Here is a 21,336-nt window from a genome sequence, read left to right on the forward strand (position 1 = left end):
GAGTTTAAACAAATCAGCAACAAAAACAGTGCAAACAAAAGTAAATAATGTTGAGATGAGACAAGAAAGACTACAAATGTCCAATTTAAAATGTGTAAAGAGAGAGCAAAACATTAAATCTATACAGTATACGTAGAACAAATTGATTAATTAGTAATTGTGATCTCAAGGTACAAGTAAAATCCTGTAGGCTGTAGGTGTTAATTGTGTAACACAGACTGACATGGTGGAATGATTGACGATCTTCAACAGAGCTGTTATGGTTTTAATTGGCTCCTGAGCAGCACAGACCCGTCAGGTAACACTGAATTTTATATAACATAATACTGTATAACCCTATAGTCCCAGCTCAACCTTGACACTTTCTTTTAGCTGAGCGGCTGCCGTGAAGATTTGGGATGTTCAAAGGGATCTTGAGCTGTACAGAGCCATTTTATGCTCTTTTCTGGTTGTATATTAATGTTTTGAAACGAGTCCCCGTTTACTTCAGTTGTTTGGCAGAATGCTGCGACGCTGTTTTGCTGTGAAGCTCCAGAAATGATTCACACTTCATGGGTATGAGGTTGAGTAGTTATGACTGAATTTTCATTTTTGGGTGAACATGTCCTTTAAAGTGGTACCTGACGGGGTCACATTATTGAATATTAGACTGGTGTAGTAAATTACCATACAGGCTAATTAACTTATTGCTGATTGTTTCAGCATCATGCACAAGTGACCAAACGCCAGTGATCAGTGACAGCCAGCTGCTCAGACGGAGACCCGGAGTTCCTCGAAGCCCCTGAGCGGGAGTGGCCGGTGATCCCTGCTCCCCGCCGGCCAATTCCTCTCTCCCTGCCTCCCCTCGCTCCCTCTCTCCGCCCCCGCCCTCCCTCTCTCTGGTGTGGAGGGACGCATGCGGCTGGAGCAGAGTCCCGGCGACTCCTGGAGCTGAACCAACCACCCCAACGGAGGCGGTCTGTGTCTTCCTCCCACCCCCCCTTCGAGGCTTCCCGTCTGCACGCTGCGAGGAGAGGAGCAGACGGCTGTCCCCGCGCTGCGCCGCTGACCGACAGAGAGCAGCGTGCCGTGCCGTGCCGTGCCGTGCCAGGTATCATGACGCACCTACTAAAACACACTTCCCCGGACTTCTCTCTCCGGGAGTCCTCCATGTGACTGTGCCCACGCTGTTCAGGTGGACTTTCACCGGCTCCCCCCAGCCATATGAGACCTGTGCGTCATCCAGCCCGGTTTGTCATCTGCGTCCCGTTTTCTCATGTTGTTGTCAGTGTTTGATGATGTCATTATTTCTTTCAGATGCTCTGCCGCCGCTGCTGCGTCGCATCTCTCAAACTGGGAAGACTCGCGCTGCAAACGTGCGTCCCCTGCCTCACTAACTTGGACCGCTGCCTCTGTTCGTGGCGACATTTCAGCTCTGCCAGCCTCTGCTGACTGAGCGATGCGGTGTGACACCGCAGACGGACTTTAGAGCCCAGAAGTGTCACTGAACTATCAGCAAATCAACTTTTTCCTCTCGCGGATGAAGATTTGTCGCGTGCGTGGACGCGGAGCTGGAATTAACCGGAGCGCGCGCACCTCTGTGTCGTCTCACCTGGACTTATTTCAAGAGAGATACGCGAAGCGAGCACGATGCTCGGCTCCCCTGCTTTCCGCCGTTGCTGACGCACACAGGGAGCGAAATTGGATTGTAAACTATGTGGAGTCATTCCTGAGGAGCGAACCGCTGCTCTCCGCGGCTGTATGGAGAAGGGCAGCCCGAGGATGACGGGCGGAACCCGGGAGACGCCGGTCAACTCCTCCCCGGCGGTGGCGGCCAACGCGGAGGGCGAGGAGATCGAGGTTTTGGAAAGCACCGACGTCCTCCCCGTGGCTCCGGAGGACGTGAGTCTCCACACAATTACAAAGTGCACACATGAACACACTGTCTCACCTTTTCACATTTGTGTTTTTTTTGTTTTTTTTTTTACAATCACGCAGCTTCACCTGCCTTTGCTCTGGAGGAAATCCAGGCAGTGCTTCTGGTTTTATGAGGCAGACTGTCAGCATGAGCCTTAAATCTAAATGTCATGACATAACTCATAAGTGGAGTTTTACAGTGAAGCCAGAGGAGATTTAAAATCCTGAGTGTCACAGTACAACACAGCATCCTTTCTAGGAATATCTGCACGCACACACCACTCTTGCTCCATTAGGTGCCTCAACCCACTTTAAGAGACCCCCTCACACATAATGATCCACACTTTTCTACCTTATTATCTTTTGCTGCGGCTCATTGACCGCAATGATCAGATAATAACAGCATGTGAGAGCAGCAGGACTGCAATTAAGGCAAATGCTGCCCAGAGAAGGAAAGAAACGCTCCTCTTGGCCCGACACAGGTGCTCTTCTCCGCTCTGGCACCTGTTTCTGAGATGTTTTTTTAGTGTCCACCTTCTTCTTCCTCCTCTCGCTCACTCCTTCACTTTCTTTTCTTTTTCTCTCTCTCCTTGTCGCAGCAATGGAAGTCTCTGTTTGACAAGGTATGTAGTGCAAGACACAGTGGCTTGAATGTCTCACCATTTATTCACCATTTTGCATGTCTCACTCATCAGGAGCAGTTTTGTCTTAAAGGTTGTCGTGTGTGTGAACTGTTGGTGGCCTCTGACATAATCTCTGTTATCAGACTCAAGTGACACAGATGTGCTGAGCAGATTAGACGCTGCATTGTCCCGCTGAAAGGTCATGAAATATGGGGAAGATTTTGGATGAGTTGCAATGCAATGTGGCGCCATGTGCATCATTGGGAACAGGGAAGCCAGATAAAGTTATTTTTTAATGTGAAAAAGGTCAATAATTAGCGCTGTAGTGTAATGCATACCCATGAGTCACCTTCAATGGTGTGATTTTTACAAATTTTGTCCATGCATCATGACCTTGACATTGTAATTGTGCTGTAACACCTGCTTTATCATTAAAGGATGTGACTTAAAGCTGCACTAGGAAGTTTTGCACATTGGTAGCAAGAGGCATCTGTGAGAAGAATGTTAACTTCCATGCTTAGAAATCTTGTGTCGTGATGTTTAACTTCACACAACTCGCTTATGTTTGCCATCCCTGCTGATCCGTGCTGCGTAAAGCATCCCCAAATATTTCAAGCTGTCAAACGAAGCTGTTTTCCAAATGGTCACTCCCTGATGTCTGTCGTTTTTTTAATCATTGATTAATCTGATTTGCTTCCAAAACATTCCCCGCTCCAGATTTTTATTTGGCCAAATGAGGTGAAACTACCAGGTCTCAGCTGGTGGAGATGGCAGAGTCTTCCCTCTTTCAGGTCCAGACAGATTAGATAAATGTATTTTTAGATCAAAATCTTGCCTGGTGCAGCTTTAAATCCTTTCCCTGCTGGGTAACAATCGCGGCATAACATGTAACCAGGCCGCGGCTTTGTCCAACCAAACTCCTGCCGAGGAGTGGGAGCACACTGGAGGCTGTGGGTGTGTCGTCCGCTGACATTGACCCTGATAATGCAATTAGGGTGATACATAATCCTAGCTGCATTGATCTATCAGTCAGGCCGCTCTTGTGAGAAACACATGCAGGCGTGCACACGCACACACACACACACACACACACACACACACACACACATTAATATAGCCAAGAAACCCCAGGAGAAGAGAAACACAGACCGGCTGATCATGCAAGCAGGCGGTTGGACTGACAGACGGCAAACGGGCCCCCTGCTCTCATACACACACGTGCACACACACACACACACACACTTCTTAATACACAGCCACTACTCTGTGGGGATGCCGCAGCACCTGCCCACCCTGGGGCCCCCCTGCTTTCTCCAGAGGGGGAATTGTATGTGTGTGTGTGTGTGTGTGTGTGTGTGTGTGTGTGTGTGTGTGCAGGGGGTTAGCAGGGATGTATTTAGGGTTGAGCCAGAGGCTCGTGTCAGGCTCACTCTTTCAGGGAGAGACTGAGGTCCCCTGGGATTATGGTTCGCGAAAGGCTCGCTGGGGTGTGTGGGTGTGTGTCTGTGTGGATGTATTAGCGATGGAGCATATTCCATGGACAGGCATTAAGTGGGCCTCTCAATCCGCTGTCTTTATGCATGCGGAAAGGCTTTGAATGTCCTCAAGTGGACGTCGGTATAAAAATGGGTCGGTTTGTCCAAATGGTGAGGTCGCTGCCCGGTCTGGTAGCAACAAATGTCCTTTCACTCTTTTATCCTCCTTCCCTTCTTCCTCCTTACAAAGAGTTGCTCCATTTGTCAAGGGGCTGACCTCGGAGACCCCCAGCTTCTGGTAAGCGACCAAGGAAGAGAAATGATGGGCCACCAAAGACAAGAAAAACAAGGATTTTAAACCAGTCTGGCACTGGGTCCCTGCATGAGAGACAAAAGACAAAGTCCACTTGAAAACACAGAAACGTCTGGGCTTTTATATACCTAAAGATACACACTACGAGTGAATGTGTTATTTAGCTTTCAGACCCAAAAGATCCACAGATGATGCCATATCTACTGGCCTCCGCTCAGTCTTCAAGCACAGCTCACCCTCCTTCACAACTTCCCACAAAACACAATTTAATCAGTGGTTGTAATTTATTCAATTAGGTAAAATGTCCCACTGAGTGTAGCACATTGACAAAATAAGATGTCTAGAGATGAAGACAATGATGCATCTCTTGTGTTAATCAATTCTGGCATCTCTGCCTTGTCAAATGCAGAGCACATTCATTTCTGTCCTTCCCATCAGGGATGTTTACACAGCAGAGAAAAGACAGGATCATATTCTCTCCCATGTTTTTGTTTGAGCTACTTGCCATCGGATTCTTTAAAGCAGTTTGTGCTGTCTACAAAACCTTCCCCATCATATCATTTTTACCGGCTCCCATGTGAACTCGATTCATACAGCTATCAATTTCTAGGTTTCGGACCATCGGGGGCTGGAATCAAAGTGCTGCGTCGCTCTGTTCGCCGTTCCCTTCACCCCTCTCTCCTGTCCCCGGAGAGGATTTTGTTGCTGTATAAGTGCTTTCCTCCTCTGCGTGCAGGAAGTACCTAGAATGCCTTGATTCATGTTGCCCATCGCCTGAAACAAACATGAGGACTGAACACAGAGAGAGGCGACGTTTAATGAAGCAGAGATGATGCTGTTAGGCGGATGGCAGCTGCACTGCCCTCTCTCTCTCTCTTACATTCAAAGTGTCCCAGCCTCTGTCTGTCCTTTAGACACACACACACCAATCTGCAAAGACTGCAGTCACAGTAGCCTGATTACACACAATATGTATCATCCCAAAGAAGATATAGAGCCTGTTTTGGAGTCTTCGTCCTGTGCTGACTGATAGCCACACTCACCACTGCCACTTCATGTTATTTTTTTCAAGGATTTCGGGGGATTTGAGGATGAACCACAGTTTGGGACTTATCTGATAAACCGTATTAAGCATGTTTAGATCGCGCCCCAAAGAGAACCAAACACATATGTTTTGTACTCCTGGGAAGGCACATCAGATGGATTTCCTTGTGTCTGAAGGAATAAAATGTTTTACATTTCTCGTGCTGTGAAAAAGTGGAATCTAGAAGGCTTTCTGTCTGTAGCGCAGGGAGTGATTTTGTAATATGTGGACTATAAAGCGCAACACCTACAGCACAGACACACGCGTCTTCATCTCAGGGGACTGGGAACATCCCAGTGCTTGTAAAGCCTGAGATTGGAAGTCCCCAGGTGTACGTGCTGGAAACCTGGCAGAATTTAAAGTAGATGGAGCACTTGTAGAGACAGGATGTACACAAAGCATCGACTGTCCAATAGAAACATGTTTTTTGTACACTTAAATGGATCCTCACTGCGGCCTCTCGACAGGAAAGGATCGAAGACTGAACCACTTCAGCTATCACTGAACAGTGACATTCCTTTGATGCTGGTCTTTGTGTCTGTGAGTGAGAGAAATCCCTATCTGTGCCCACAGTTGCCGTTGTGTTGACAGGCTGCTCCCAATGGCATGTTGAAATGCCCCAGGCACACGCCTGCAGGAGCTTAGTGATTAAACTCTTTCACATGGCTGCATACTTTCCATGGAAGTGTTTCCCCCTTAATTTCTTGCTTGGTGGCATTGAAAAGCCTCTGAATGCAAGTTATGATCCCCAAACCGCTCAGTGTAACCGCACAAATAAAAGTCTTTTAGATCTTTCTGGAATGTCGTCTAGCCAGAGGGACTTACCGAGCCCATACTTTTGTACTAAAAACGCTGTATTAGCCATGTGGAGCATGATTGATGACCAACCCATCACTTGCTAACTTAATGACAGTGATGTCTGTTGTTTGAATAGCCCAGCTAGCGTCATTAATTAAAACAAGCAGGAATTCAATGATGGGGAAGCCACCTGTTCCCGGTGGGACTCGTGTTTCCCAGAGTTTCTGTCGTGCGTTTCAATGAGCTTGTTAGTTAGACATTCAGTGGCCATGGCTGAGAGAAAAGAAGGGTCATTATTTAAAGTAGCATTGTCTGGCAGTGCCGTCTCGCCTCATCGCATGGCACAGCTGGCACCTTTCTCAGTGTCGCTCTCCTTTCTTTTAAGTGCTCTTCAAATGAATGGACCACCACCCAGGTAACTGGCACTTAATGGATAAGCCAACTGGGAGCCCTCAGCTGCGTTTACCAGTGCATGCAGGGATAGCATGTCTCGCCGCGCCCTGTCAGTTTTAGCTACGTTATAAGCAAATGGAGGTTTAGACAATGAGATCATAGCAGTGGTCACTGCAATTACTGATGGCAACAGTTAGAGACTGTATGCAGCTGTTAAAGAGTTCAAATCCAGAGAAATATGTAGGCCTACTTTTATTCGAGGTAACGGTGCATTTCATTTGGTCACCTTGTGCTGTAACAGAGAATGAGGAAGGGAGTCGGCAACTGTGACTAAATGTAGTGTGAATGAGACTTTAAAACATGGTGGAAAAAAAAGTTTTGCCAGGATAATCTTTCTAAGTTCCAGTAGTCAAACTCATGAACTCACTCGTGAAATGACTTATGAATAAGTAAGTGAATAAGTGATTTAAATGAATAAAAAACTTTACTTCCACCTTTTTTCCTTTTTACAATCGTTATATAATGTGTTAAGAAATTAGGTTAAAATGTAATATTGGTTACACTATACAATGTCGATTCCTTGGTCTTTTCCTCATTATCTATACATCTATAGAACTGATGTGCTTTTTAGCCTAATTGCCATTGACAGGTACACAGATGGCGAGGTCACAGTCTGCTGACCTGCTCATCTGACACTACAGCAGTGATTGACACCGGCTGAGTCTTGGAGATAACCCAACGACAGACAGTTTTGCGGTGATGCTGAACTGTGTTTCGATTCAGGATCGTAAAAAAAGTAGCGGCAAACTGCATCCCCGCCCCACTCTATTAAAAAGCTCCCAGGCTGTGTGGTGATGAAATAACAGACAGAGCCTCAAAACATTTTCATTGAAAGATTTAATCAGAGCTCATCTTTCCCTGCTTCTCTGCCTCTCCCCTGCTCGGCTCTAAATAGATTTCCTTAATGAAAGACACATTTCCAGTTGGCAGAGTGTGAAAACAGTCTCTGCTTTTATGCAGAGGTAAAAATAGCCGCCCGTCGATCTGTAAATGGGAGAAAGAAGATGTGCCAGTTTACCCGTAATTGGCTACAGTGTGCAGACTCATAGCAGTGGTGTCATGAAATCGAAGTGTCTCTTTTGATGGCTGAGCAACTCGGTGATCTAGCAACCTCCATCTGCTGTGTGTGCGTGTGTGTGTGTGTGAGTACGTACAGTATATTTGTACCCACCAGACCTGAAAATGTAAATCCATTACTAGAGGTCGAGGGAGGGCAGGTGCAATGACAGCACACAACCCCCGCTGAGATTGCGTGTGTGTCGTTGAGGCCGTATGTGCCTGCTGCCTTTGAGGACCAGTGTCAGTTTGGATGGGGCTCCTGCACATATTAGCCCTGATTTGTTTGCTTTCCACCTTCTTTTTCATCTCTCTCTCACATCACTCTGTCTCTCATCTTTTTGTTCTGAAGTTTGATTCCTCATCAGAGTTAAGTGGGCGACACTGCAGATGTGAAGAGGGCTGGGTATCAGTCGACGCTTTCATCTCACCTCTTTTCATTAGCTCCATATACAGTTTTCCATTAGCTCTGTGTACAGTTCACGGCTGTCACCGCGCACTTGTTCATCAGTTTTATCATAACAGCAGACAAACTGAAGGGCTCCAGTGCAAAAACATCAAATTAGGCTTTGTTGAGTGTTTTTCATTGAGTTTGCGTGTTGTCACGTTGTGAGTTCAACACACTGTTTGAAATATTATTATGTTTCAGTCAGTGGTTGATGCCTTAAAGGGGTACTATGTAACTTTTTTTAACCTATATTCTTCAACTGTAGGACCTCTGTATGGGCAATTGGCTGTTTTTCATCTCACCAAAACTCAAAATACATGCCTGTTTTTCTCTAATGCTTACACGTACAAATGTAAACATGACTTTCGAGTACATCTAGAAACTCATGTTCGGTAGGTTTAAGACTTGATCCATAAACGCCTCACATTGCCAGATAATCTCGGCCGAACAATAGTACCAACCAAGGTCCCAGACCAAATTTCTCCTCCAGTTGAATAGAATTAGGATTAAATTGGCCTTAGCTCTTGCAAACAGCTATTCTTTGTATCAAGAGCTCTGTCACTGGTGCATGGTGCACCATTAATGATTTTGTCTGTGTTAAAGAGGCTGTGAGCAGGATTTGTTAAGCCTAGCCACATTAGGGAACGATGCCATCCAAATTTTAACTAACACAGTACGAATTCCAGGTACTGGCAACGGTACCTTTTTTAGTATTTTACTCTCTCTAATCATAAAAATGTAATTTCAGTCTTAAAAAATATGTCCCAACATTTCAAATGCTTCAGAGTGTTGGCTAACGTTAGTAGAAGTGCTTCGCTAATGCCCACTAAGGCAATGTGATTGTGATTTTGGGCTAGATAAATACATTTGATTTGATGTGAAAGCAGATTGAAATGGTGCCCGGCTGCCTGCCTCACTGGATCGGCAGTCAGCCTTTATTTTCCCGGGAGATTTCTTGCCCAGTGTTAGACAAAATAACATAGTGTTAAGTTTATCAGGAACCAGTCTTAACCACAGATTTCTGTTCTATAGCCATTACATTGTGCAATCAACATTCACTTCATAATGATGTGTTCAAACAAGAAACTTGCCTATTGCCAGTTGAATTACATGAAGATGAGGCTGACAATTGTCAGTGCCTCATTCAGTGCTAACATTAGCTGCGGCTGCTGCAGGGGACTTGGCTTTCATGCTATCAACAGTCTTCACCTTTCAGATATATGTTTTGTTTGACCAGGTGGTTCCTCAGGTTAGACGTGTTGCTGTGGTCATTTCCCATTAGAAATATTCTCTGCAACATGTTTTGAAAAATGTTGCCTTCCTTGCCGCTGCTTTCGGCTCACCGTTGTCCTGACTCGCTGCAGGGGTGATGTAGGGTCGAGCTCTCTCTCTTTGTCTGTAAATCCAGCCACAATCATCTTTATTACACTCAACCAAATGCGCTCTCAGGCACTGAAATTTGGCGCGGATCAATTTTACGTAAATCGCTATCAGGTAGTACTGACCTAATTCAGTCGGTGTCCATCCCCTAATTTGTTCTCAATCAAAAAAATCTTTCCACCCCATCAAACCTAAAAAGTAAACTGAAAATAGAAGTCATTTGAATCATTATGTCTGAAGTCAAGTCAAGTCACTTATCAATCAACCAGCGTCCAGCGTCCTATTTCAGTCCATCACTGATGCTTGGGGGATCAAAGACACAGTGCAGGTCCATTCATTCCTGATGGCTGAAACTGTAATACCTTCCCACAGGTTATAGTTACAGAGCTGTTGACTGAGTGATGTGCTGGCCATGACCCATCACACTAACACCTGGAGGCTTGTGTGTGCGGTTGTGTGAGTGTGAGCGTGAGATAGACTTGTAGGCCTTCTGTTTTCTAGTGACGGCTCAGAGGATCTGGGGACCTGTGGAAAATGGAAAATGTCTGTTCTTTGTCACAGAGGTTATAGACGCCACAGGAATGTTCACTGAGTAAGATCTCCAAGAAACACACATAGTTTGGGACACATTCCTGTGCCATCGGCTGGACAGACCCACAGTGAAGCCTGGCAGGTGCACTGTTGACACAGGTACAATAACCCTGTGTTTGCTGTGTACACCTGTTTGTGTGTGCGTGTGCTTGTGTTAACTGATCTCTGCCTCTTCAGTCAAGCGCTGCCCATTAGGGAGTGTTCCACGGCGAGTGTACGACTCAGCCAACTCTCTCATTCCCCTCTGTTCTACATTTGGAAGAAAAGTTTAGTCTGTCCCGAGACAGATGGCAACGTTGACGACCACCACAAACAAAAGCTGACACCACCAGCGCAGATGTTTATGCCTGTGTGCAGGATTTATGACGCCAGCTACACTTTTTGGATTTGAACTCTAAATCGTTTGCTGGCTCTCATATCACTTTGTCTCGCTATGTGCGCAGCTGTCCGTGAAGCGCTGCTCAAACAAACCGCCTCAGCAGCATCTCCCTGTTTATGCCGCCTTCTCCTCCTCTCCCTTGAGAATCTGCACTGAAGTCATGGCAGACTGCGGTGCAGACAAGATAATGCGAGACACTCATAATTCAAAGGTAATGGCATTTTTTTGCTGCTTTATACGCGCCCACGCTAAACCTGTAGTTAGAGCACTGAGGTTGCAATTCAACGCCGCAGCTCTCTCTGGAGTCACTCCTCTCATTTTCTCAGAACTGTCTTTGTTTTAGGAGCATTTGTTGTCATTTTTTGATTAAAAATCTGACATCGGGTGCAACCCTACGCTTATTCTCTTCCTGCAGTGCTCCCTTCTCTGGTTTGTGTTTACATGACGACTTCCAAGAAGCTTTAAGTTTTCCTTGCAACCAGCAAAGCAGTGTCTCCTTACTTGACACCTCACGTACAGGAATAAAAACAGCTTCCACTTGTCATAAAGCAGGTGGGGACCCAGTCGGCTTTGCTCCTGTGATAGACTGTAATAAACACATTAGCATCTCTGACAGCAGTCTTTCTCTCTGCAGCCCTGCATCAGATTCTTCTTTTTTGACAAGCACTGCAAGATTGCCCAAATAAATGAAGCACAAGGGTGGCTTCGCACTGACTCTGTGGATGTCCCAGTTTCAAGATCAGAGTGCCTGAAGAAAGGGAGCAGGAACGACACTGTTTATATTCACAGAATATAGTCAGGTCTGTGTGAATAATCAGCTGAAAATGATTTAAAGAAACGTGATTCCTTGTAATGTTCAAATGCACTTATTTTAGTTTGTGGAGCTGTAAGTACAAGCTGCAGTGATACACACTCAGATAACCCATAAACACACAACAAAAAACACCAGATATTTCAAGAATACAATTCAAATATTCCAAAATATGAGAATAAAGACGGAAATTTACAACTAACATTGTAAGATATTGACAGTGAAGTCGTGACTAGAATGACATTGGAGTAGAGTGCATACCTCGGCCAGAAAACCACCTCAGTACTATGTTCCCTGTCGTCAAATTGGCAGCCATCAGTCTCGGATGCTGCCGTCAGCTCTCTCATCACTTAATCGGCTGTGTTCACTGGAAGCTCCTGGTGACCCGATTAGACAATGTCGGCTACATTAACCCAAGATCCGTGCTGTGGTTATGTTTATACATTGATTTTGTACACTTAAAAATACTGAGTCAATTTAGGTGAAAATCAGATTACTATTATTTCAGGACATGGACTGTTAATATCGTCTGTGCCGTTTCTGCATGGCCAGCTGAATTTTGTAGGACACACGTTAGATACGCAGGCTTTTGGTGTGACAAATAAAAGCATTCTCGGATACCCCTGGCTGTTTTGCTGTTGTCATGGCAACCTGGCCCGGCCCAGCCCAGCAGGCTCAGCAGATGCCCAAGGTGAGCGACAGTGCTTAGCTTTCACCCAGATCTCCGTTCCCCGTCCTGTCCCCTCCGTGTCGTCTTACAGGGCATCGCTGCCAAAGCCTGCCAGCCGGGCCGAAGTGCTGAAGTGGCGAAGTGTGACAAGGAGAAACCACATGACACAACACACGCACACACGCACACGCACACACACACACACACACACACACACACACACACACACACACACACACAAATACAGACCAAAAACTATAGCCATTTTTGACCTTTTACTTCCTCATGTGATGTCGGTCTTTGTAGCAGTGTTGTTGGTGACTGCTGGTGTGTTTTCATGAAGAGGTAGAGAGGTTGGACTTTACAACATTCAGTTAAAAGCACTCGGCCAGATGTGTTGTATATGATTCATCAAGCATGTCTATTTATAGACAGATTATTCTGTTTGTTTTGATCACAATAAGAGATTAATCTCTGTTGTCTTTAAATTTGATACAGAAATGTCTTTGTGCAGAGATTACGTGAGTGAAGAGGTAATAAATCACTGAGGTATATCATCACAGGCCTTTTGGCTTTAGCCGGAATATCTTGTGACACTTGCTAATTTCATGGCTGAGAAGGTGGAAATTCATGGAAATTGGGTGTCAGGGTCTTGAAAATGAAGACTGAAGGCCAGACATTTCACCTTCGAAGAAACAATGCACTGATTTAACTTTTTCTCTAGTTTCTGCCAATAATGAATCCTGATCCGATAGAAGTGTTCTCTTATTCCCCCTTTTTTTTAATCTGTCTACCTCGGTGTAGGAAACTCATTTTAATTGTTTGGGGTTTTTTTAGAATGCTTTTAGGCAATTTTCTGCCTTAACTAGACTGCTGAGACAGACAGGAACCGGGGGAGAGACAGCGGTATGACGTGCAGCAAAGGTCCCCGGCTGGAATCAAACTGCTGATGCTGCAAAAGGCCAAGTGGCCGTGTGATATGTGCATCGACCAATCCGCTACTCCCATTTTAATAATTTTTACGTAGACTACAATGAGGCCAGAGATTGCTTTGGTAAAAACTGAGTCAAACATCTAGTTAGTGGAGCCAAAACTTTAAAATGGTATGTGATGTGGATTGGTCAGATCGGAGCATCTCTGCTTCAAAGTAGGCCTGCACGATATGAGAGAAAAACTGCAAAGCGGAATAACTGTTTAATATTGCGATGATGTGATTCACAATAAATAAAAAATATTGAAGTGCTAGCTTGGGCTTCAAATGATCGGCCAAATGATGAATGATGCATTGCCTTTGTATCCAGGGCTCCATCCCATAGGGCTTACGTTGTCATGCTGAGAGTTTATTGTGCATGTTCATATTACAATGACAATGAAAATACCATTTATGGGTCAACAGTGATTCAAAGTCTCTAATTACTAGTGTGGTGTGGTGCTCCGGCTTCCTCAGAGAAAGAAGATGGACCCGAGTGGTCCTGAGTTTTGTCTCAGCGGGCTTTACAATCTGTACATTTTGCGAGAGCCTTTTCTATCGTTAAAGTAGCTAAATTAACTACAATTTATACATGACAATATACATAACTATTTCCAAATATTGGAATGCATCAAATGTATGGTTGGGGACCTTTTGAGACAGGTTTTTCATTTTGTGCTCAACTTTGTTTGAAAATTAATCAGGAAAGCTCAGAAACTCTCAGAGCTACAGGAGATTCTGGGCAGCATTAATGCCACTACACCAGCACAGCACGTAACTCAGACCCTTGGAGAGCTGTTATTATCATTTTGTGCCACTGGGCAGAAAAAAATGATTTTATTGCACAAAGTTGTGTTTTCTTTTTCTTTTTTAGAGAACCTCCCCACTAGATGAGGAATCCCACTTGCTGTGCTTTTGCTGTTGCTCTACTGTCTTAAATACCAATGGTACCTGTTAGGATGACTTGGTGTAAGAACTGCAGATGAAGGAAGCTATCCTCCTTTTACAAGAGTAACTCTGGAAGGTTGTCAGTGTGTGAGTCTATCCCTAATTCTTGGCAAACCTGTGTTTTTATGTGATCATGGTGCCTCCTAATGTGGCTTTAATGATCACATCCCAGTGTGTCCTTGAAGTATTTTGTGTGCAGTCTCACGTGTATTTACAGCTGCCCTCTTGGAATTGGATTACCCGAACTGCATGTTAGTGCAAAGTGTGAAAACAGGGCCATGGAGAGCCTCTAGGCCGTCCTGTCCAGTGACAACATTATCACCCTGACAGTGTTGCTGTGTCTAATAGAAATCTTCTCAGAGTTTCAGGAGCAGACGGGGGGGAAGTCTTATCTTTGACGCTGCATTTACCGCAGCCACAGTTGCAGATATAGCGGCTCATCAGGGTGCCTGTCAGGAATCTGGCACTGAGGGTGTCATTATGATAAGAGTTATCTCCTTCAGGGGAACAGCTGCCACGGTTGTGATAACTTACAGTTTCATTACAGGTGGAATAAGATCCCTTTTTTATTTGTCACTCCTTCAGCAGGGCTTTCCCAAAATAAACCTAACTTTTTTTAATTAGGTGCATGTAACTGTGTTTATGTGGGTATGTGGGTTTGTATGTTTGGCTCTGAAGTGGTGATTCTTTAGTTAAGGTCAGTAGCAGTTAGTGGTATGTGTATTTGTGTTTGTCTGCGTACTCTAATGAATCAGCTCTTTTTGTTTTCTGTCCGTCATTCTGGTATTTTTTGTCTAAACAGTGACATCAGGGTCCACAGTTCATTTCATTATCTTGGCTGTCACTGCAGATCTCATTATTTTGAGTCTCTTGTTCCTCAACAAGAACTGCGAGTTGCAAAGATATTGGCTCAGAGACTCTGCTCCAATTAATCACACAGGGAAGGATGGAAGAAGTAGCAAGCAATTTCACGTCCTCTGCCTCTTGAGCTGTCTCTTCTTTGAAACTTTCTGAAGACACAAGTCTGTTTCTGAGACTTCCTGGAGTCTTGTCATCACAACAAGGAACTCACCACTCCCAGCAAGAAGGCTACAACCGGGTACTGCCCATTGTTCCAACAGACCATTATTACGAAGCCCCAATAGTCCCAAAAATGTCCCACTGGACTGAAAGCCCATCATCTGAATACCTGTTATCCAAAAAACAAAAGCCAACTGCTCTGAAGGCCCGATGTGCTACGAATTCACAAATGATAGTATCGAGGCAATTGTTACGGTGCCCTACACAATGTTAAGGCACCAACACTTCGTCTTCATTAGGTTTATGAAAAGATCAAGATTTGGGCTAAAATAAGTACATTAGTTAGTAAAGTTATGTACATAATTTGGCGATACCAATAACAGGATGTTGGACGAATGGGCTTTGGTTTCCTTTCAGTCATTTTTCTGACTATCTGGGATTCTGAATAATGGGGCGAGATTTTGTTACCTTTGTACAGAGCCAAGCTTGCAGCTTCCCCCTGTTTCCAGTCTGCATGCTAAGCTAAACTATCCAGCCGCTGGTATCTACATATTTAGCATGTAGACATGACAGTGGTAGCAATTTTCTCATCTAACTCTGCAAGAAAGTAAGTGAGTGTATTTCTCAAAAATGCTGAATTATTCATTTCAGTGAAATGAAAAGTGGAAAAACGCTCAGGTATAGAATAAGAAACTTGTGATTTATTTCTAAGATGATTGGCAGCAACATCTTCATGTGAGAAAGTGATTTTCCTGTGAAAGACCGGGGCTCATTTTCATGATTTCATGCCTTTTCTGGAAGTTTCTAGTTTTCCTAACCCAGTAGGGAGGTTTTTTAAAGAACTCCAGTCTCGCCTTGAAAGGAAAGTGGAGTTGGTCCTAGAGAGAGCTGGACTGTTTCTTGCTCGCTGACCTCTGAGGATTATGGGAATAGGATTATGAAGTAGAGGGTGCCTAAGTGGGGTTTTCTACCACCACCAAGGATCAGGAGACAGCTGACTGGCTGACCGCCTGATTGTAACCGATTAGTAAAAGTTCCTACTTGCAGATTTGCCCCAAAACAGCCCAGGAAGTGAAATGTCGGTGGTGGCAGAGGGCGTTTGTCCTTCACACTGCTATAATATGTCCTTTTCAACCCCAGAGCCTTGTCCTTCTGGTAGGGGAGGGGCTCCTGGTAAAGATTGACGGACAGTTTGAAGGGTCCCACCCGACCCAGATGGCAACCTTGAAAATGTTTCCGACAGTCCCTCCTGCTCCCCCGTCCTCACCCCCAGCCTCACTCAGCTCTCCCTTTTTTAATTCCTTTTCTTCTTGAGATTTGAAGAAAATAAGTCGGGGGGCCTCCCCTCGGGGCATCCCAAGCCTCTGGTCCATTTGCCAGCTATTAGAGATCATAAATCTCGAGGGTGAATGGAACCGCCGCCATCAGTGGTGCAGGGTTTTGATGGTGTTGTGGCGGGGGGTTGACCTCAGGGCAGGCCTTGAGCAGGAGAAGGGGCTGAATGGGAGAGAAAGGCAGCCCGGGGACGGCTCCTTAAACAAATGTTTCTCCTTTCTTTTTGTTCCCCTTCTCATGCTCTGAAGAGCTGCTGAATGTGTCGGGCAGTGAAGGGATGTTTGATGGAGGGTTTGGCCCGGCAGTAATGAGGGGTTCTCACCTCGTTGTAAATGGGAGGTTTGGGGGGAAAAGGTCACCAATCTCCATCTTTGTCTCTGCTCTGACCTGCCTGTGCCCTATGCTTGAGTGACACAGATACTCCACCTCAGCGTTGTGTGTGTATGTGTGTGTTTGACAAGGATTTTGACTTTTGTTTGTCTCTCAGCAAACAGGGCTCAGATTTGTGTCTCAGTGAGAGTGACATTAATAGCCTGCTATCCCTTCCTCGTGGGTGTTGGTGTGTCTTCCATCTTGAGTCCTGTTTGAGTGTGTTTCTGTTTGTGTGTTTCATTGTCTTTATACATGCTTCTCTCCAGTGTGAATGCTTTCACAAGCAGCGACAGGGGGTAAAGTGTTTATTTGAACACATGCTTGAGAGCCTGCTGAGGGCCGGTCGACTGTCTGCAGCAATCCCCTCAGCTTCTGTAGACACCCTGGGGGCAGTACAGCTCTCTTCCACTCATTTAGTCTGTCTCTCCCAACTATTTTAAACTATCAACCCATCTGTCTTGCTCCATCTCGCCTCCTGTCACACAAAATCAAACTGCGTCCATACAGAATTTCCAAAACACATGTTTTTCTCTCAGTTTTGTCCTATTTATTTACGGATGTTTGGTTCTAAATGGAGCTTTTTGAGATTCTTTCTGAAGAAACCAGCTGCACTGAACCCAAAATGAATGCTTTACCCTGCTATATTGGACAAGGCCTCTAAATGTAAAATAAAATGAATAACTCAATGTGTTAAAAATGGTTTTACTGGGAAAACAGCGACCCACTACATATAATAAAGTAAAACCCTTGAACTCGTTAAGGTAGTCAGTGAGTCAACTGTTCTACTATGATTATATGACAAATGGCGTGTTCACTTTTCTGTTTATACTACTCTGGGTGTCTGCATAGGCCGACAATCATGCATGATTGTTGTCAAGTAGTCTGGTGGACTGCAGGAAGTCACAAGCTTCATGCACACCATGATTACTTTGCATCTTTTCATCTCAGCCAAGATAAAAACTCTTTTACAAAATAATATTTCTTGCATTTCTACTTTTTTTCTTCTTGACAATGTACATCTAAACGGGTGGATGGGAATGCATTTAGTCTTTAGTAAATTGTCACTTTATTAAACAACTTAATCACCAGAATTAATGTTGGCAATGTATGTTTCTGTATGTTGTGACGACACTGTGCTTATGATCTTGTTATGTTTAGGCACAAAGACCACTTGACTAGGGCTCGGAAAAGACCATATTTTTGCTTAAAATACCTGGTTTTGTTGCCACAAACCTGTTCTGGAGATGTCATGAGGTCTCATCAGGAACACACAGTTTTGTCGCCCCAGCTGGAAATTGCTCTGAGGTCTCCTTAACAATATAGAGTTCTTTCACTTACAGATGTTGAAACAAAGTCTCGAACTGCGGACACTAGCTTGGCAGCCGTCTTCAGCCTTCACCTCCCAATACGACAATCAGGTCATAAACGTAGTGTTAGAACCTGTTATGAAATGTTGTGCAACACGTTTATATTTCAATATGGTACGTAGCTTATGACACGTCATTTGCAGAAACGTTAACAGACATTTTTATTCTTATGACCGGGCTGGTAAATTTTCGGTTCATTGAAAGAGGACAAATGTTGCAAATTTTTAAATTTTTTTTCTTTTTTGTCTTTATTTGGTCAGAATTCCTGGTAGTGAGAGCTTGACATACTTGCATGATTATACTACTCCTATGGTAATGGTAAACTAATCTGCTTCGGCCACCTTTTTGTCCCAAAGCTGAGCAGTGTCGGACCTGGACGGATTACATGTCTTGACCTATTCACCCAGAGGGCAAAATACAGGCTTATCTCAAGTCACTGTGACTGTCGCCTTTTGCCTCCATGAAGCCAACAGCTTGTAGGGCTAGCATCCAGGACCGACAATCTTCCTATGCCTGATACGGCAGCATCTGTCGAATGAAAGCCCTGATGATTTTCTGATTGCATCTTTTCTGCAGAGTCTTGAGTGCCTCTCTGCCTCTCTGGGACAGCAGGAAACCTGCAGGGGAATACGGTTTTAAACTGTAGGGACTGAGTTTGCAAAAGGGGAATGGGCTCTGTGCAATAACAGTGCAATGAAGTGTGCGCCTTAATGAATGCTCAGGGCCTGAGACAGAGAACAGGGATGGGGAGTGGGCGTGCAGCCCTCTCCTGTAGTGATGGGTAATAGATCTCAGTGGCTGTCTGTGGAGCGAGCTGCTGCGATACATTGGGAATTAGTAAAGATGGCAGTGAACATGCTGCTGTTTGATCAAGCGTATTGATTGTGCGCTGCCTAGAAACATTTAATTTGGAAGGTGGTATCAGTCCTTAGGTATTTGTGGTGAAAGTTTATGATGCTTCCTCTAAAAGAGAGTTTGCTGAAGGCATTTTTTTTTTCATTCCACCTTAATTAGATCAAGCAAGATGAGGAGGGCGGCAGCACTGTTCACAACAATGGGCAGGCTGGTTGCCGGGAAAAGAAAGGTTGCACATTTCACACCTTCAGCAGAAACTAATATTACATGAGCCTCGCAAAGACCCGCTGAACACAAATTACATGACATATCAGCTCTTCAGACACCATTCAAACCTAAAGTGTCCATGACAAAGAAAAAAGCAGAGCGTGAACCTGAAGTAAAGTGGACACAGCAGTCAAATAGCAGCTTTGATATCCCTGATAGCTTTAAAGGAACGAGACAAATATCATTATCTTGGTTAAATTGCCTGCCGTGCACAGATGGACTAAAATGATGACTGTGAGATCTATTTTTCTGATCTAGCTATCCAAGGTTTCATTTATAAGATCTAAAGTGGATTCTTCCACCAATACCTTTGTGCCCTGAAGGATTAACCTTGATAAAAGCACCTTGTTCAGTTATGATTTTCTTCTTCCGTCTCAAGAACTTAAAGAGTGCTTAACCATCAAGGTCACATGTGGGAAATGTACTTGATGGCGAACAGCAAAGTGAAACAGCTCCTGAGGTTTGAAAGAAATGTACCTGTCGGATCAGAATTTGCAGATGAAATGAGTGTAAATCTGCTCCAGTCTTGGTATATAGTGTGTGTGTGTGTGTGTGTGTGTGTGTTTTATGTGCTTCAGGCAGGTCCAGCACAGTAAAGGGGCCACATGTTCAGGGATTTAAAGTAATACTAGACGCCTATCCACATATCAAACCCCATTCTATGTGTGTGTGTACATGCACATGTACCCACTGAAGACATCTTCACACCGACCAACGTTGCCTGGTTACAAGCCAGTTGGCAAGGAAACGGTGGCGGCCCATGCTAATTTGTGATGGCCTCAGACGACTGTGTGTGTGTGTGCATGTGTGTGTGTGTGTGCATGTGTGTGTGTGTGATGAATGCGGGCTTCTAGTCTGTCAAGCAAGACAGGTGACCCAGCGCTCCGTTGATTATCCCAGACAGACGCAACGTCAGTCATCCCCACAGCCACCGTGAAACACATTTCTGTGTGATAGAAAACCCATTCAGGGCTGTCTGAAATCCATCCAATGAGCAATTTAGGTGACTCACCTATAAAATATAATTTGGGAACCAAAGTGTACCAAAATGTAACTGTTGGGCGGAGCTATATGGAAAGCTGAAATCTGTATTTTTATCATCAAAGTTTGGTTTAAATGGAATGAAATTCTTTCAGCCTTTCCTTGCTTTTGTGTGTTTTGCACCACAGGGCTGGAAGTAAAAGAAAACAAAATTAGTTCTGCGTACAGAAAAGCACAACAGTGCAACAGATGCATGATCTGAAGATTCATTTAGGTCCCTGAATAAGGTTCTGCGTGAAGTCGAAATAATCTCTTTTTTGGTGAAGAAGACGGGAAAGGGAAAGGAATGGGAGCAGAGAGAGTACATTAGACTGCATGCGAGAGAAAGCAATTACCTGCGGCAATCTTCGTGCATTTCCCATCACAGAGGACAGGAGAGTGGTGGAGAGAGGAGCGAATGGAAATGAAAGAAGAGAGAGGAGAAGAAAGAAGGACAGGGAAAAGAAAGTAGAAGAAGAGAGAGGAGACACGTACTGTGGCCGTCAGGGCCTGCCAGTCAGTTCTGTCTGTAGCTGCTGATAAGACTTATCTGAGTGAATATAGCTCCACAAGTAATGCCATGCACTTGAAAAATTAAATTTTTTGGCCCGATACTGGAACTCCAACTTGGTGTCTCTTGCAGGTCCAGGTAGGAGCAGCTGCTCTGCTGAGAGAACTTAAGCCTCACTGCTGGAAGGAGGCGGATTAGATTCCTATTCCTCCCAGTTTTCCAACATGCATTCACATGCTTTTCCTCTCATTTTCCAATAACATGAAAGTCCGGCAAAAATCTAAATGACATTTGTGATGAAACTAAAAGAAGTGTCGTATCGAAGAGAACATTGTCTGGCCTGTTTCCTTGTAAACTCTCCAATCACCACCAGTCATTAAAGAAAAGAAATGCCTTTTTGGCCTGTGTCTCCTCCTGGTTTTGTCTGCAGACCTCTTGACCCCTGTGATGCAATGCCACATTGTCTGTCTGTGTCTCCTCGTTTTAATTTTCCGAGTGAAACAAGCAGACTGGTGATTCGATCTGTGTCTGTGCAAATCCTGCTGTTAAGCTTCATTTATTTACCCACCATTGTGGGCTGGTGGCAGGTGTTACTTTCCAGCCTTGGTGTCAATCCCGTATTTAAGGATTGAACCTAAAATGTAGGTCTGCTAAGAAAAATGTCAAGATTGTTTTTTTATCTAGACCCTGGAAA

The 21,336-nt window shown here is 44.6% G+C and overlaps 1 protein-coding gene across 2 annotated transcripts in view; it reads left to right on the plus strand.

Moving 5' to 3' along the window:
• Window positions 1-886: 886 nt before the first annotated feature.
• The window catches only part of rhbdl3 (rhomboid, veinlet-like 3), a 62,143-nt gene continuing 41,693 nt past the window's right edge, over window positions 887-21,336 (plus strand). Inside the window, exons 1-3 of one of the 2 annotated variants that reach the window (XM_084366811.1) lie at window positions 887-1,212; window positions 1,297-1,881; window positions 2,496-2,519. In XM_084366811.1, the coding sequence (XP_084222937.1) occupies window positions 1,741-1,881; window positions 2,496-2,519 (165 nt within the window). In that variant the 5' untranslated portion in view covers window positions 887-1,212; window positions 1,297-1,740. The remainder of the gene's footprint in view (window positions 1,213-1,296; window positions 1,882-2,495; window positions 2,520-21,336) is intronic. The other variant, XM_084366812.1, reaches the window with a different exon arrangement.

The sequence above is a fragment of the Pagrus pagrus genome (genome assembly GCF_965226575.1).
Source record: "Pagrus pagrus genome assembly, chromosome: 2".
Taxonomy (NCBI): Eukaryota; Metazoa; Chordata; class Actinopteri; order Spariformes; family Sparidae; genus Pagrus; species Pagrus pagrus.